This window comes from Triturus cristatus, chromosome 1_2 (genome assembly GCF_964204655.1).
Source record: "Triturus cristatus chromosome 1_2, aTriCri1.1, whole genome shotgun sequence".
NCBI lineage: Eukaryota > Metazoa > Chordata > Amphibia > Caudata > Salamandridae > Triturus > Triturus cristatus.
Window position 1 is genome coordinate 315,191,478 of NC_140580.1, and position 16,281 is coordinate 315,207,758.

The 16,281-nt window shown below is 39.6% G+C and overlaps 1 protein-coding gene across 1 annotated transcript in view; it reads right to left on the reverse strand.

Annotated features, from left to right (window-relative positions):
* Positions 1-534: 534 nt before the first annotated feature.
* NODAL (nodal growth differentiation factor) overlaps positions 535-16,281 on the reverse strand; it is a 47,678-nt gene continuing 31,931 nt past the window's right edge. The window contains exons 2-3 of the mRNA XM_085620411.1: positions 7,665-8,485; positions 535-687 (exon numbers count right to left, since the gene is read on the reverse strand). Of these exons, the coding sequence (XP_085476537.1) occupies positions 535-687; positions 7,665-8,485 (974 nt within the window). The remainder of the gene's footprint in view (positions 688-7,664; positions 8,486-16,281) is intronic.

A 16,281-nucleotide genomic window follows, 5' to 3' on the forward strand; every position in this document is an offset into this window, starting at 1 on the left:
TCCAATTTAGCAGTAATGTCATAAAAGTGCACTGTTCTTTGTTATTTACATACTTTTTCATCTCAAATTGTCTCTTGACATAAGTTGTGACAGTGTGGTCTCTTGGCTTCATGAAGTGGGGGAGAGGATGTGGGGACAGGGGTGAGGATGTAGCCTAACGGCTAGGGCGGCCGACCTGAAAACTAGGGAACCGGGTTTGAGTCTCAGCAAAGGCGCGCAACATCCTGTGATTCTGAGCAAATCACTTAATCTCCCCGTGCCTAACAAAAATTAATGTGTCCTTATGTAACACAACTGGTGCTCGTGTAAAGCGCTCTGATACCTTTGGGTCAAGTTTGCGCTATATAAAAGTCAGTGAAAAAAAAGTCATTCAGCACGATGAGAAGTAGCAAGTCCATGGTCTCCTCACTTGGCTCTGTTAGGCTCTGGTTCCTGTGGTCATAACATGCCCCTTCTTTAAGTGCTAATAGATGGAAAGGAGAACTTCAGGGTGGTGGGCTAAACTGGTGCCCATTTTGTTTTTCTATTCTTGACTCAGTGACAACCGCATTCCTCCACAACCATATCCTCGTGGTGATGAACCACAACTTGTGCCTCTTCATAGTAGAGCAAACTAAGTGGGCTGGTTCTGGTTGGGCTGCAACAAGGTGAAGGGACTCTGTCTGGAATATACAATTTTAGCAGACTCTGTGGAAGAAAAGGCAGGGAAAAAAGATTGAAACAGTAATTTAGACTTAAAAAACACAGTTTGGTGGTCCACTCTGACCAGATCGGCTTTATGACTCTTAGAGCTAGTAGACACAATATAAGACGCGTCTGCTCACCTTGTGCCAGCATCTGTACACCTAACGCTGACTACTGGGCTACGAGCTTGCATTAGAGTGCTGGGACACTTTTACCACTGTTTTGAACCCAGAGAGGGGGGATGAGGCAGAGGTGCCCTATCTCCTCTTTGCTCTTTGCATTAGCAATTGAAGCCCTTGCAAGGATGAAAATGACCTGCTAGGAGGTCATCCGGTTCCAATGATCAGTCTAGTGGATAAAATATCATTGTATGTTGACTACCCCCTCATTTACATAAGCAACCCAGGAACTTTGGGGCCTACAGTGATGAATATCTGTGGTTATTTAGTTGTTTTTCAGGTCTGAAAGGTAACTGGGATCAATCCAGATTATATCCATTATGCCTTGTGGAGGACCTGGGTGGGTGAGTGTAGGAACACGACATACAGATTTCCACAGGCAGCATCATATACCTGGGTATACAACTGACACATACAGAAACCGACACCTTGGAAGGATAACATTACCCGCATGCCGGATGGGGCCCATAAAGACACTCAGGCATGGATGATTCTCCTGCTATCCCTGCAGGAGCGAGTCTCTCTGTGCAAAATAATCAGCCTTCCCATAATTACTCAATTATTGCAAACTTATCATATACCTTTCCGCCCAATTGCCTGTCCCATTACCTGCACACATTGACATCCCTGAGGAAGTCCATCATTTGGAATAATGGTCACCCTAGTGTGGCTTATCACACGTGCTGCAAATCGACCTATCACGGGGGAATAGCCATGGTAGACCTGATATCCTATTAAAGGGCCTCACACCTGCTTGTGGTGAATGATTGGATATATTCTACTCCATTGTGGGCAAATCAAGACCCTGAAAACATTTCTGATCTACAGGCTATGGGATACAATTCACAGCTTCTTTTCCTGTAGAGTGGGAAACACCCATGCGCAAATCCTCCAGTCACAAAGATATTGGAAATGCATGGAAATCCACAAATGAACAGATCAGGTGGACTAATGACCTAACAAATCAAGCCCCTCTATGGCTGGGCACAGCTCTACTGGATGCGAATACCCATACCCTACTGGATTTCAGGGGCTAAAACTGCTTAGAATGTCTCCTTTGGGTGACGTAGCACAAACGGGCAGACTCAAGATGTCCATTGAAATTCAGGAGGAATATGCAATCCTTTATTACCAATTCTACAGATATCTTCAAATGAGACATGCCCTTATCAATATCTGGATGGCTCAAGTGAAATGCTGGAATTTAACCCATTAGAGATTAAGCTGACTATGCCTCCCCCTTACCCCTCTGAGTAAGATGATCAGCCTATAAAAAATTGCTAATCATTAATTCTCCTGACATTTTGATGAGGTAAAAAACAGAATGGGTGGTGGATATTGAGCATATTATGAGGAGTGGGTAGTTTCTCTTATTGCACCGTGTCTATTTAATACCTGCAAGGCTAAGGACATTTCATAGTGGTATATACAGGAGAGCCTAAGATGGCATACAGCACTGGCAGAGGTACTAATAGTAGAGGTACTAATATTCATATTGATTACATCCTCTCATCATACAAGTTTACCACATTATCATCTAATTTCACTACTCAATCAATTTCAATGAGTGATCACTGCGCCCAGAGTGTAATGTTAGTTTCCCATTTAGTATGGAGAAGTATAACACAGATTTTACTGTTGATGATAACGAAGTAGCCTCTAGTAATAGTATCTCCTTACGGTGGACCCTGGTTGAGTCAGTCTGTTTCCTTGAAGTATGATTATACATCGAAGATACACTTTTGATATGTATTTGAATGACTTTCTCAACAATAATGAAATTAAGGAAGCCTTTCTCTGTATTTCTTGAGGAATTTAAGAACGTTTAACTAGGCCTGGGTCCCACACCATACATAGTAGATCTAGCTGGTTTGATTCTAAGTGCGCAATGGCCCATATGCAACTCAAAGCAGCTGTTCATAAATCTCCTAGGTGCGGCTCTGGAGTCCAGGCACCCCAACTGAACTACAGCTTGGCACTTAAGGAGAGGAAAAAAGAGTTAAACAACGCTATTTGAGAGTCACTGTTTGAAGCAATCGAGACTAGGGACTGCTCAGCCTTCTGGCGTGTGAATAATGGCTCTTTTTTGAAGGACAAAACTGCCCCCATCTTTGAGATTGCTTTTAATGGAGCTGACTAGGTGACTAATTTTTTAAAGATCTATTCTACCCCTGAATTGGTACCATTGAGGCCGGACCATGCCCCTGTTGAGGAACTACCAGGAGACCATAGTTGTCTATCTTTCTCTTTAGAGGAGGTCAACAAGGCTCTTATTAAAAGCGAGGGCAGTAAAGCGCCGGGACCAGACAGTATTCCTATTGACCTTTTTATGACTAATATACCATTCTGGTGTCCAGTATTGACTAGAGGCTTTGTATAGATCGGGTATTTTGAACTCCTGGTCGGATTCTTTAATATTTCCCATTCATAAGAAGGGGGAACGTTCAAATTCAGTCTGTTACCAATCCATTTCCCTGCTTGATTCTCTGATGAAAGTCATAGGTAGAGTATTATTGGGAAGGCTTGATGAATGGAGGGAAAGGACGGAAAACAATGATATTCTGTCCGATCTACAGTATGGCTTCCATAGGGGAATGGGGAAGATTGAACAGAGCCCTAACTTAAACCTGTTAATTGGGAAATATACTCAAATTAAAAAGGGCCAATTGTTTTTGGCAGTTATCAACCTATTGAGCACGTTTGATTGTGTGGCGCATGACAAATTGTAGAAAGTATTATTTGAGTTTGGGGTTGGCCCACTAATAATAAAATGTTTTAGCGAGATGTACATGGGGAGCAAGGCTAGGGTATGCTATGGACTCATAGGTGAATGCACTTGCGAATTTGACATAGAGAGAGGTGTGAAACATGGCTATGTTCTTCTGCCATTCTTGATCACTCTGTACATTATTCATGTAGGCACTTCTCTGAAACTTTATGTTGCAGACAGTAGATTTTCTGTACCAAGGCTTATTAACCATAATACAATTTTCAGCATCAACAATTAAGCATACATGTTGTGTAGCAAATTGAGGAAAACTGAAAGTGATACTTGGAGAGATTCTTCCATCCTTCCCAGTTTTGTGTTCCTGAGAATTTGGCAACATTACTCATGTTCATCTCTTCATCATTTTATAAAAATAATAAACAGAATCATTGTCTCAAAGCTCTCAGCAAAATCCTTGTATACCATAATATTCTTATTACTTTATTTTCTCATGAGTAACAAATCTTGGCAGACTAGTTGAACAGGCCCTAGATTTATGCCAGGGCACAATAATTCAGAATTGATGGTCAATTTGCATGTACACCTTTCCTTAAAATACCTACCATATTATTTCATGATAGAAAAGTTAGACCTATTAAATGTGTCAAATGTTGGCTGTGATATGTGGTGAACAGGGACCATATAAACCTTACCTCATCAGTAACACAATCAGATCTGATTTTCTAGAACTTCATTTGGCTCCTTAAAATCTCTTGGGTACATTTCTCAGGCCAATAGCTTTTAGGCATGTTAAATTCACCAATCATACATTTATCATATTCATTCATCATAAATAATGCTTGGAGATCAAAAATCCTTTCCAATGTATTTTAGTGCTTCTTTTGCAACTAGTTTCTCTGATGAGTAATTCTGATTCAAAAACTCTTTTTCTATTTAGATAGAATTAAAGAATATAGATTATTGCGTTCTTTCAGTGCAAATTGTGTGGAGTTTCATCTAACCCAGATCTACCATAAACACCCCTGTATGTACTCCTTCCTTCTTCTGAGCAACCCCCAACTCTCCCTCACCATTGTCTGTGGCAGTTTTAACCAGACAATATTATTACTATGTGCACCTACCAAGTCCACCCACAACTACATCTGGCTGTCATGGGAAGCACTTTAGAATATGGGGTAATTCAGTCAATTGGAATTCAGCAGTGGAGTAGAAGAGCTCCTGAGTTTTGGGGTATGTATTTCCATGTAAATTTCCTATCAATTTATCTCATTCTAAAGTGTTCATCTATCCACAGTGATAATTGTTTGAATGTATAGACATTCCAACCAGGTATTATATCTGTGCCAATAGCAATGATCAGTGTTGATCAGAAAACTGAATAGGAATGAATGCTCCTCGCACTGTCTGGTAGCTCATTGTATGACACTTCACTGAGCACATACGTGAGTGTCCTCATCCCCTAGCCCCCTCTAGCATCTCCTTGCTCACAACGACCCATAGAGATGTTCTGTGAACTTTCTGGAGCATTGGGCATAAAAGGCGATGGCAGGACTGTGAAATTCAGGAACGATATAGGATGTTAAACTTCATTTACCGAAAGGACATCATGATACCCAGGAAAGGGCAAGGATAAGTCTTATAAAGTACTCTGCCCAAAATGTTTGTAAGGTTTCCATAGAATATGAGGTTCCCAATGGAACATAAAGTAGAATTCTTTACTATGATGTCAGTTACGGTTTGAATCACGAATAGGCTGCCATGTCCAAGTGATGGGTGAACTGCAACGCATTAGGTCCTTTAATTTTGGCCGATTCCTTGCCCGTTGCATCTATTTTTAGCCCTGATTTTTGCTTCTAGGAGTTGGAACCTCTACTAGATTCTATTCCTGGATATTTTTGCTCTATCTTTTCCATCATGTCCAGATTTGGTACATGGCTTATCACATCGTATTAATCTTCATCTTCAATTAAGAACTACAAGACTGCCAGGGAGGGCTTTGACCCATTGTGTTTTTTATTCATAAAGAGAGCCTTATTTAAGAGACACTTGACATCTTTACCATGTACAGTCCAATGCATTGTGGCTCATGGCTATGTGGACCGGTTGCTCTTTCCTCAGGCTGTCAAGAAGGTGACTTCACTGTTCCTCTCTGCCTCAAGTTCTTGTCAACACTGGAAAGTTACACGAAGCAATGCGAAGGAGATTTCTTTTTGGTAAGTGATGAATAAAAGCTGGTCAATGGACTAAGGAGAATCTATTTTGGGGGTGGGAAAGTAAAATATTCCTAGGACAAGGTACCTTTCAACGTTGTACAAATTTCTGAATTGGTAGGCCCTGCTTCATGCTACATCACTCTGAATGTGTCATTAAGCTTAAAAGTGTAGAAGGAATTCAATTCCAGCACAGAACTACTTGGTAGATGTACATGTACTAGAACGGAAGCAGCAGTCATGGTAAATAAGTAAAAGTAGGTGTTCTAAATAATTCAGGAATGTAAAGATGATTTGCATTGTTATGACTGTATATAGGAAGCTAATTGTGGCTACAGTTTATGTACCAGAGGTGTCCTGATGAGTGCAAAGAAGCTCATATGAAAAAAGGTGGCTGTGTGATGCTAATGTGATAGAGGTGATTGAGGAGTTAGTGTGCTTAGCGCCAGTTATCATTGCAGTTACGTTTGATAGATTTATTACAGTGATTGTAGTCTAAAAACGTTGAATGATAAGATTTTGGTGGACGGGGTTTCCCAGCTTAATGTAAATGAAATCCTAGTCCTATAAATGAAATGCTAGTTATCTTACAAATGGTGGAATGAACTAAAAATGTTGAAGATGCTTTTAATTCATGCCAACTAGAATTATACTCCTTCCCTCATGGCTTCACTTCTTTAACTATTGGTGCACATTGATTTAGACTGATGCAAAGGGGCCATGAGGAAGGTCTGTGATGGGAGAAAGGTCATACCATATTCCCAACATGACATCCTGAGGTGTAAGGCTACAGGAGAAGGCACAAACACAGAATGCATCTGGTGCCTGAAAGCTCTGTTCTCATACAAAAGAATTGGAAATGTCAGCAAACAGTTTATGTGGTTTCATACTTGAGCTACCTAAATTGATATGAGTAACGATGATGGTGTTACCACCCACTCACAAATCATATTTAAGATCATATCTAATCGAGTCATACTCAAAACTTAACCAAAGTTTGCAGTAATGACTAAGGAATTGATTGGGAGAATGTATAAAGAAAGCTAAAATGATGAATGGTGTGAGGGATATAACAGTGCATTTGAAGCTAAATGAACCTTTATTAAGGATACAAATGCTTTACATATATTCAGCATCAAAAGCTTGATTACACTTACCATTGATGACAGTGCACAAAGAGGTGGAGCTTTGTTAGGTTAGTGCAGCAAAAGGAGGATGTTACTACTTTTGCTTCCAGGGCTTTGAAGATACTGATGTGGATGCTAAGCTAGTGAACATGAGACTTACCATGCTTTGGTCTCGGTCAATTCCAGGAAATAAGTATACGGCCTGCCATTTAGAGTGAATGTCCCTTTTCCAAGTGATTTAATGTACACCCTGTGTTACATAGTTGCCCTTCATAAATAACAGAAGAAACTTTTCGCTTGTAATGACTTATTTGTATTTTGCATATATTTGCTTTTCCCCAACAAACTATGTCCTCATATTCCTGGAGACAACTGATCATAATAATGTGCTATTGTTATAATGACCATGTTAGATGGAGTTGAACATAGACATCTGTGATGGTATTCCAATTGGAAAGAAACAGCCTTGATTAACCTCTTGAGTGCCCATGACGAGATGGTCTCGTCATGGGCCGCGGTTGCGCTGTGCCCATGACGAGACTATCTCGTCATGAACCCCGCCCGCTAATGAAAGGGCCGGCACAGGGCGGGGAAAGGGCGGGGCACTCAAGGGGTTAAAGGAAAACACATGTTTTGTAGTACAAATCAGGCAATAAAATACAATAAATTTAATGGCTACTACCACATTCAAAACTCATAATTTGTTCTTCTGATTAATAGATAAAATATGTCTCACCTGCATGTAGGCATGGTTAGTGGGCTTGAAATTTTCCCCCAATGGGCTGGGGCACTGCCCTTCACAGCGGTATGCATTGTATCTTTTAGGGTAAACGATCCAAGATCTCCACCCAATTTTATCAAAATCCACATAGAAGTCTACTCTGTGGCACTGAGCCCTGGATACCATGCCCTGGTTGAACCTACGAACTCCCATGAGGTGGTCTTTGAGTTTTTTGTTTCTCCTAAGTCTCTTTGTCTTTTCTGACAGTAGTGTGTTCTTTTCTTTGTCATTTTGCTTAGGAATTTCCAGTGAGAGATATTTTGACTGCTCTGCTGCCTGTTGCAAAGTAGATTTTTTCAAAACACGACTGTTCTTTGAGATGGTGGAAAAAACAACCATCAACACCTGCTTTTCCCAAGCATAAGGGTTTGATTGAAGACCTTGTTTATTCCTGGGTGTTGATGTTGATGTGCTTTCCTCATTGTGAATTTTAGGACCAGTTTGACCTCCACTCGCTGATTTTCTATGCCAAGGAAGCTTGGCTGCATCCATTAGAAGCTTGGTGGAATTCACCACTATCCAGCCAGATGACAGAGGCTGATGTGATGAAACTGAGATAGAACCCAAATATATTTGACCGTGGCAGGTTGGAACTCTCCAGTCACATGGTTGATCCTGCTGATGAAAGATATCTATTATCATTTTATTTCCGTGGTGTGGTGATTCGGAATAATTAGACCACTTAAACCTCAACTCTGCCAGCTGTACTTCCTCTTCTTGATTTAGAGATGATAAGTCAAAAATGATGCTCAATCGATCTTCTGTTGTATTTATACCTGTTTTCAAAAAGACAGCATAGGTGAAATCAGCAGGTGAAATCAGGTTATTCAGTAGCTCCATAGTGTTAGATAACAGTTATTTCCTATCCCACACAGCATGTAATAAATACGTGGCCACAATTCTTATGGTGCATCTGCACAATTTATTCAGCATTACTTTAGATTAGATGTAGTTCACATGGCAGGGGGACAACTCAAAGAAATCTGACAAAATAAGGCGTGTGCAAAAGTCTCATTTACTGCCAATATTTAGCAAAAATGACAAATGTGGCAACTTCAAGGAGTTTGTCATCTATAAAAGGTTTAGCCTACGATTGAAATTTCTACAGCTGAGATTTTGGTGAAGAATTCATCTCAAATAAAAAGTATGTGTTTTTGTCCTGTGAAATTTCACCAAGTTGCCAAATAGGAATAAAAGCGAACAGGAGAGGGACAGAGAGACAAACAGTGGGGGGTAGAAGAGGAAGATTAGATATTTGTGTTATCTCTGTAACAGCATAACCACTTTGAAGAAACAATTACATAACATTAGGTCATGTAGAACACATTTCCAGAACAGAAATAACAATCATATTACAGAGAACCCTTCTTTATAGAGGTTTTTAATTGTTTCATGAATTTGCAGCAATAAACATGCCCACCCATTGAAACTGGACAGGCGTGCATTAGGCTTCAATCTTTAAGATATTATACATTGCAGACGACAGATAAGACAGACTAAGATCCTCCAACACTTTTATACTTGGCAATAAAAAATTAGAATGTAATACATTTTAAATAGTTTGTTAAATACATTCTCTATTAATGTGCATACAGATTACATATCAAATGGCCCATGATAGTAGTACAGATATCCGTGAATGCACTGTTCCTAATCACACACAAGGAATCAAAGAGGTTTCAATCCAAAGACAAATGCCTAAGCTGAGACTCTATACCAACACTGACCCAAGCACCAATGTTAAGAATGTTTTTTAAATTAAAACATACTCTACTGAAAACAACAGACACTCATCTGTTCCTGCCCCCCTGAGAAAGGAAAGAAGACAAGCACAGTGTGAACCCCACACTGGCTGCACCTCATCAAAGATCCATGAACAACTGCAAAGCAATTGAAAACCTCTTCTAAAGAAGACCAATAAAAACAGATAGCACAAAGACAGCGAAGAATCCGCATACTAAAACTGCATTTATTATGAGTCACAGCAATCTCAAAATAAGTACAAAGTTGGCTCCTAGCCATGAACTAAGATTGCACCACTCCACAACTCGCCAGCAGTGCCAAATCCCCTACCCGCAACGAGACAACAACCTCAGCTTTAGTACTCAAATGCACACAAAACAACAACTGCCTGGTAATAGCAGTCTCTCTTGCACAATGTGAAGCATTTTCTTCCCAAGGTGCATTAAAGAAAGCCATTCAAGCACTGGCCCTATTATATCTAAATGGAGGCAATGGTCCATTGTTTGGTTTGCCTGAGTCACACCCGACTCCCTCATGAGTGTCCTTTATTGCATTGTCGTCAGAATCATCCCCTGCCCTCAGAGCTCCACTGGCTCCCTTTTCCCACTTGCATCACACTTCAGGCCAGCAACATCTCAACACACGCCCATTCCTGTAAATAAACATCACTATCTCTGAGAGAGCACGCTACACCTCCCTGCTTGAGTCCAGAAAATGAAAGAAGCTAAAAACAAGATTACAGTTCTCGCTTTGGAACAAAATGCCTTTCCATCTTCGTAGCATAAAAGAACATGGTAAATTCCGTAAAGAGCTGAAAACCTGGCTCTATGTCAACTAGCCCGGTTTTGTCCACTTGAGCAGTCTGCAAGCGCCATGAGACTCATGCTGAGTGATATGTGCGCAATATAAACTCTCCTGATTTGATTTGATTTCCTGCTTCACAATGTGGGTCTGGAACTCTATCCCAGCCCAGATGTGGCATCCAACTCTAGTCTCTTCATCTGACAGGAGCTTAAGAACAATCCCATAAAGCAGCATCTCTTAATGTGAACAGCTTGCTGTTGACTGCTGCTTGAAAAGAACGCCCCAACTGACAAGCTTCTATCACCTGTAGGACCCACGTCCCTTTCTTTTTGTCTGTTTTCTGTCACGTCTAAGTGATTGTAGCACTCTTTTGCATTTGTTGTTGGTTGCACTACATAACTCAAATACATACATAATGATAACATCACAAATGACATTATTGAGGACATCACCGGTTTATCACCAAATATTCTGTGACATGAAGCTGACAGGTTATAGTGCCTCTGTACTGCCGACAGGTCATCTCACCAACATTAGTTAGCAAACAGGGGCTACAGTTTCCTTTACACTTCAAAAAAACAATATCCTTTAACATGTTCCTTAACAAGCAAGGACTCTGTTATAAACATCTGGAACGAATACTTGTAGTTGAGTGACCACATTTATACTGATCGTAAACAGGTACTGCTGTCAGCAAGAAGTTGTACTCATAGAGGTTGTATCGGTAGTAAAGAGTTCAATTCTACCAGACTGATGTCTTCATAGAGATCGGATGGATTCTGAGTACCTCATTTGTAGTTGGGCATGCCGTCCACCAGGTAGCGGTGCCTCCTCAGTGCCCGCATGCAGAAATATAAGGGTATAGCCATGGGTTCGACCAAAAACCTGGGGTAATCAAAGAATATAGCGACAGTGGCTCCTGGAACTGCATATTCAATTATTGCTTAGCAAGACAACGTAGATCAGCAATGCGAAAAACGTTTCAATAGATACACATGGACTAACTTTATTAGAGAAAATACAAAATGCCCAATATGAATATGTAAAAAGAAAGCTTTTAATGCTATAAGTGACTATACATCAACAAGTTTAGAAGTAGGAGAAAAGTTCAAGGTGCTCACACATTTTTACCACAAAGTTTATAAAAAGATTTAATTGTGAAAAGAAGAAAAACTCCAATTGCATTGAATATTTCCAGATTTCAAAACGTTATTAAGAGCATGTCAATGTTGGGTTTTAAGGGTTAAAAGTCAACATCATATCAAACCAGCCTAATGAAATGCCCATCAACAGTTGTGCTAAAATATATGTATATATGTACATTACCTACTGGCGGTCGCCAGTAGGTAGTTATAGTTAGGACCGTGTTTCCATAGGAAATCTCAAAATTCTATTTTGAATAACTTTGGCACTGGTTGACGAATCCTCGTGAAATTTTCAAAACTAATGGGGCGCTCTGCTCAGCTCCTACCCTGAAAGTTTCGGGGTGATTCGTCAAGCGGGGGCCGAGAAAAAGGGGGGGTTCCAAAACGCATTTTCCCCATGGATTTTTCCATAGGGACTTTAGTCGTAGCTACAGCCCGAACGGCTGAACAGAATTATGTGAAAGGTAGCCATAAGGTCCATGAAGTGCCTTTTGCAGGTTTGGTGTAAATCTGTTCAGTATTTCCTGAGAAATTAGCATTTAAATCAATATATATATCTGTAAGCGCGCAGCGTGCGCGCACTGAGCAAGACCTGTGCGCGCACCCTGCCGTGCGCGAGCGCACTTTTGATTGGTTGTTAGATGTCAGTAAACATTCGAATCGGTGGAAATCAGGAAGCGGCGGCCGCCATTTTGTCTCTCGCATAAAGAGGGGGTGAGAAACAAAGGGGGAGAACGTGAAAAGGGGGCAGAGTGGGGAGATATTGACCCACTAGGCATTGTAAGGGGGTCACAGTAGGACCTTGTAGGACAAAAAAAAGATTTATATTTTTAAAAAAAATATCGCTGGGTGTGCGCACCCAGCGCGCACCCGAAAAAAACTTTAAAAAAAAAAGAATAAAAAATCGCATTTAAGTGTTTAGATATAAGGTGGCTCTAAAAAGAGCCCTTGTGTTCATTGTGTGTTTTTTGGTACCTACAAGTAAGTACCGATGCAGAGTCTAAAGTTCAAGAGGAAGACTCTGTTGCCTTCATCAGTGAAGTGTACACCATCTCCTCTATAAATGTCTTGCATGTTGTAACGCAAGTTGTTGTGGTATATAGAACCCATACCATAGTCTCTGAGGAAAGCAGAAATAGATTTGTTGACGTGCTTCCTTGCTTTGTCAATCTGTGGACAAAATTGGTTGGACCAGTTCCACTTTTGCCTTTGGCATATGTTAGAATATACAAAGGCAGAATGAGGAAAAAGCGACATCAATTGCACAAAGGTGTCCTTAATAAGCATTTCCAGACCTACCCCAGTTAAAGTGCCTAGGTCATTACCACCACAGTGCACAATAAAAAGGTTAGGCTGTGGGAGATGTAGAAAGGTTTTCACCAAAGGCATTAATTGGTGCCACTTTAACCCTCTCTGACCAATCCATTTAATGTCTACATTTGGCAAAGCAAGGTCTCTCGCCATACCTCTTTTTTCTGCAAACTTTTCACTCCAGAAGACATAGTTTGCATGAATTGTCGAGTCATTTTAAGGAGAAATTTGGATGTAGAAAAGGGTTTAGTGAATGGAGCTATGGGAAGAGTTGTGGGTTTTATTAATTATCAGAAAAAAGATGGAATTGAATGTTTTACAATAAAATTTGATCAGATAGAAGAAGTTAAAGACATTTGTCGTTGTTCAGTTCGTTTCATGCTTGTGAAAGACTTATATGTGCGTAGAAAGCAGTTTCCATTTTCTCTAGCATATGCAGTAACTATTCACAAGTCTCAAGGATTGACTGTAGATAGTGCTTTTGTAAACATTGGTTCTACTGTGTTCAAAGAAGGTATGGCATATGTTGCTCTGTCACAAGTAAAAACATTATCTGGTTTATTTATGATAGACTTTGATGACTCAAAAGTTAGTGCTGATACAAACTGTGTAAAGGAGTATAATAGATTAAGAAGAACCTATGCTCCTCATTTAGGACAGTATCCTGTGATTGAAAAACATGTTGTTTCTCGGAAAAGGAGAGTTGAAAATATCTGTAATGTGGATGAACAGAACAAAAAAAAAAGGACAGTGATGTGATAGCAAGGAAAAAGAAAAAGGACAGTGTTGAAGAGGTTGTTGGTTGCCATTTTGAAAATAGCTCTGGTGTCAACTGCTATGCAAATGTAGTGCTGAATGTTGTATTTTATCTTGAAAAGTTGCAAGAACAGATAATAGTAAATCATGGAAAAAGATTGTGTTCTCTGCTGAGTCTCCTTTATGAGAAGCTGAGTAATGATAAAACTAAAATAGAAAGTGCTTCTGATGTTCGAAATCTTTTAGATGTATGTTCTGGATCTACACAGTTTAAAGAAAATGTCCAGCAAGATGCACAGGAATTCTTAATATATATATTGAGCGTAATTGAAGATGAAGGAGTAGAAGTAGAAAACTTATTTGGTGTCTCTTACAAATGGGAACATTGCTGTGAAAACTGTATGAACACATGTAGTAGTAATGTTGATTCAGAAAGGTTCATATTTTTACCATTACCACAAAGTAAATCAGTGACTTTTAGTAAATTAGTTAAAGATGCCAATCACAACATGGAATGTTCTGAATGTAAATCTGACATGTTTTCCACGTTATTTTTACAGAAATATGGTCAGTATGTAATTTTAATGATGCAACGTTGTAGAGCTGATGGTTCCAAATTGGATACTTTAATAAAGAAGTTTATAGGACAACAATTATCAATTTCTGGAAAAACTTTTGTTACAGTTGCAATAATTTTTCATGAAGGACCTACTGTAACTTCTGGACATTACACAGTTTATCTTAAATGTGAAAAAGGCTGGACACTGTGTAATGATTCCCAATTGATTTTCAAGCAACGTTTGCCTTATGATTTACCCAATTCTTACTTAATTTTTCTGAAACCTAAATTTTGAAAACTAAAAACTGCATCTGAAGAAAGCATTTTTTGTAATTTTAAAGGATTATAATTGAAGATATCACTTAAAAAGGATTTTGAAATTACTATTTGGCCTAAAGGAAAAGTAATAAAAACAATTGTGGACTCCTTTGACAGAAATTATTTTGGCATGTGTGCTTTTGCGACAAGGTTTAAAGACGGTTTATCTAGAAAATTTGTATTCATCTAGAAAAGTACTTGTAATATATATGTAATATTTCTAACAAGGTATATTTTAGTGAGGATAGTTTTTGGGCTTTTTTTAAACAATCTTTTGGATTGGTTTTTTTTGCCCGCTGTTAAATGATGAATACAATTGTTTTCACTATTTTAAGTGAAAATTAAAAAATTCTGAAAACAGCAAAAAAAGGGCAAAAAATTGCTTTGTAAAATATGTAAAAACATGTAATGCTTTTTGAAATGTATGATTGAATATTAATACTTTTTTCTTTTTTTGCAGAACTAGAAAGAAAAAAGAAAAAACAAAATTTTGTTCCCTTGCAAAATAGAAAACATTTATTTTTTCCAAATAAGTTAATTTTTTTTAAAAATAAGTGAAAAATATTTGTATTTCTCAATCCTAACTTTTCATGCTTCCATTTCTTCACCTCTCTTTGTACATTAAATTTAAAAAAAAAAAAAAAAAAATTTTAAAAACATCCTAGGGTGCGCGCAGGGTGCGGGCACCCCCAAAAAAATAAATAAATAAATAAATCCCCCAAAAATTTTTGGGGGTTTAGTTTTTAAGTGGCTCTTAAAAGAGCCCTTGAGTTAATGGAGGGAAACAGGAAGAGAAAAACGAAAAAAAAGAAAAAACATCTATGGCCTACTGCACTCATGCGCATCAAATTTTCTCTGAATGAGATCAAGACTGGTCTCACCCACAGAAAAAAGTCGACCGCAATCAGTGCAGCGTGTGGACAACCTCGCCAAACAAGGTGGTCCAAAAAGAGGTGTGGAAGAAGGCAAAGGCACCACTGCAGAAGAAGTGCTCGCCTGAGCTGCCGAAGATGTGCTCGGCTGAGCTGCTGCAGATGTCGTCGGATGAGCAGGTGGAGGGTTTGCTCCAGAAGCTCGACGAAAAGATACTGGATGCATTGCCTCAACATGCCTCGTCATTGTGTGTATGCTAAAAGAATATTTCTTGTTAGCATTCCCACGTGATAAGACTTTTTGACACAATGTACAAGTAACTTTCGGTGCATTTACCTTTTTTTGTCCCTCTGGGAAAGTAAAAAACTGCCATATAAAGCTGTCTTTCTGCTTCCTGTTCCTCTGCCTCTCAAGAGTGTCCTGCTCAGTGTCTGAAGATGGTTGCTGTTCAGCCATTGTCTCTCAACAACAGAATAGCTCCTTCTCCAAAGGAATCAGAACTAATAATGAGGGGAGTAGGTGTGGTTTGGGAAGAATCTGGAACTGAAAGTACTTCAAACCAATCAAAAGTGATGATTCATGATCACATGACTTGCCATGAGGGGATTGGGTGTGGTGTTGAAACAATCAGAAACTGAAAGTAATGATAACCAATTAGAAGTGTTGTTTTATTAAGCATATAACCCGAGGTGCGCGCACTGCGCAAGCTCCGAGCGCGCACCTTGTGAATACGCATGCGCGAACGCGTAGGAGCGCATGTGCATACGTCATATGCGCGTCTGTAACGCGCATACGTTGCACACGCGTATACGCGAACGTTAATGCGCATAATTTAAGCGTATGCGGAAGTGAACCGCGTGGAGCGCGTACGACGCACGCACGCATGCGTACGTACATACGCATACGTACTGGGTGCGCGCTCCCAGCGCGCACTATAACGTATGTATGCGTACGTAAATAACGTACGACGGTATTCATAAAAAACTTACGAAAACGTACCAGGTGCGCGCTCTGAGCGCACACCCCAAGAATTTATATTAAAAAAAAAAGTGGAGAAAAATTA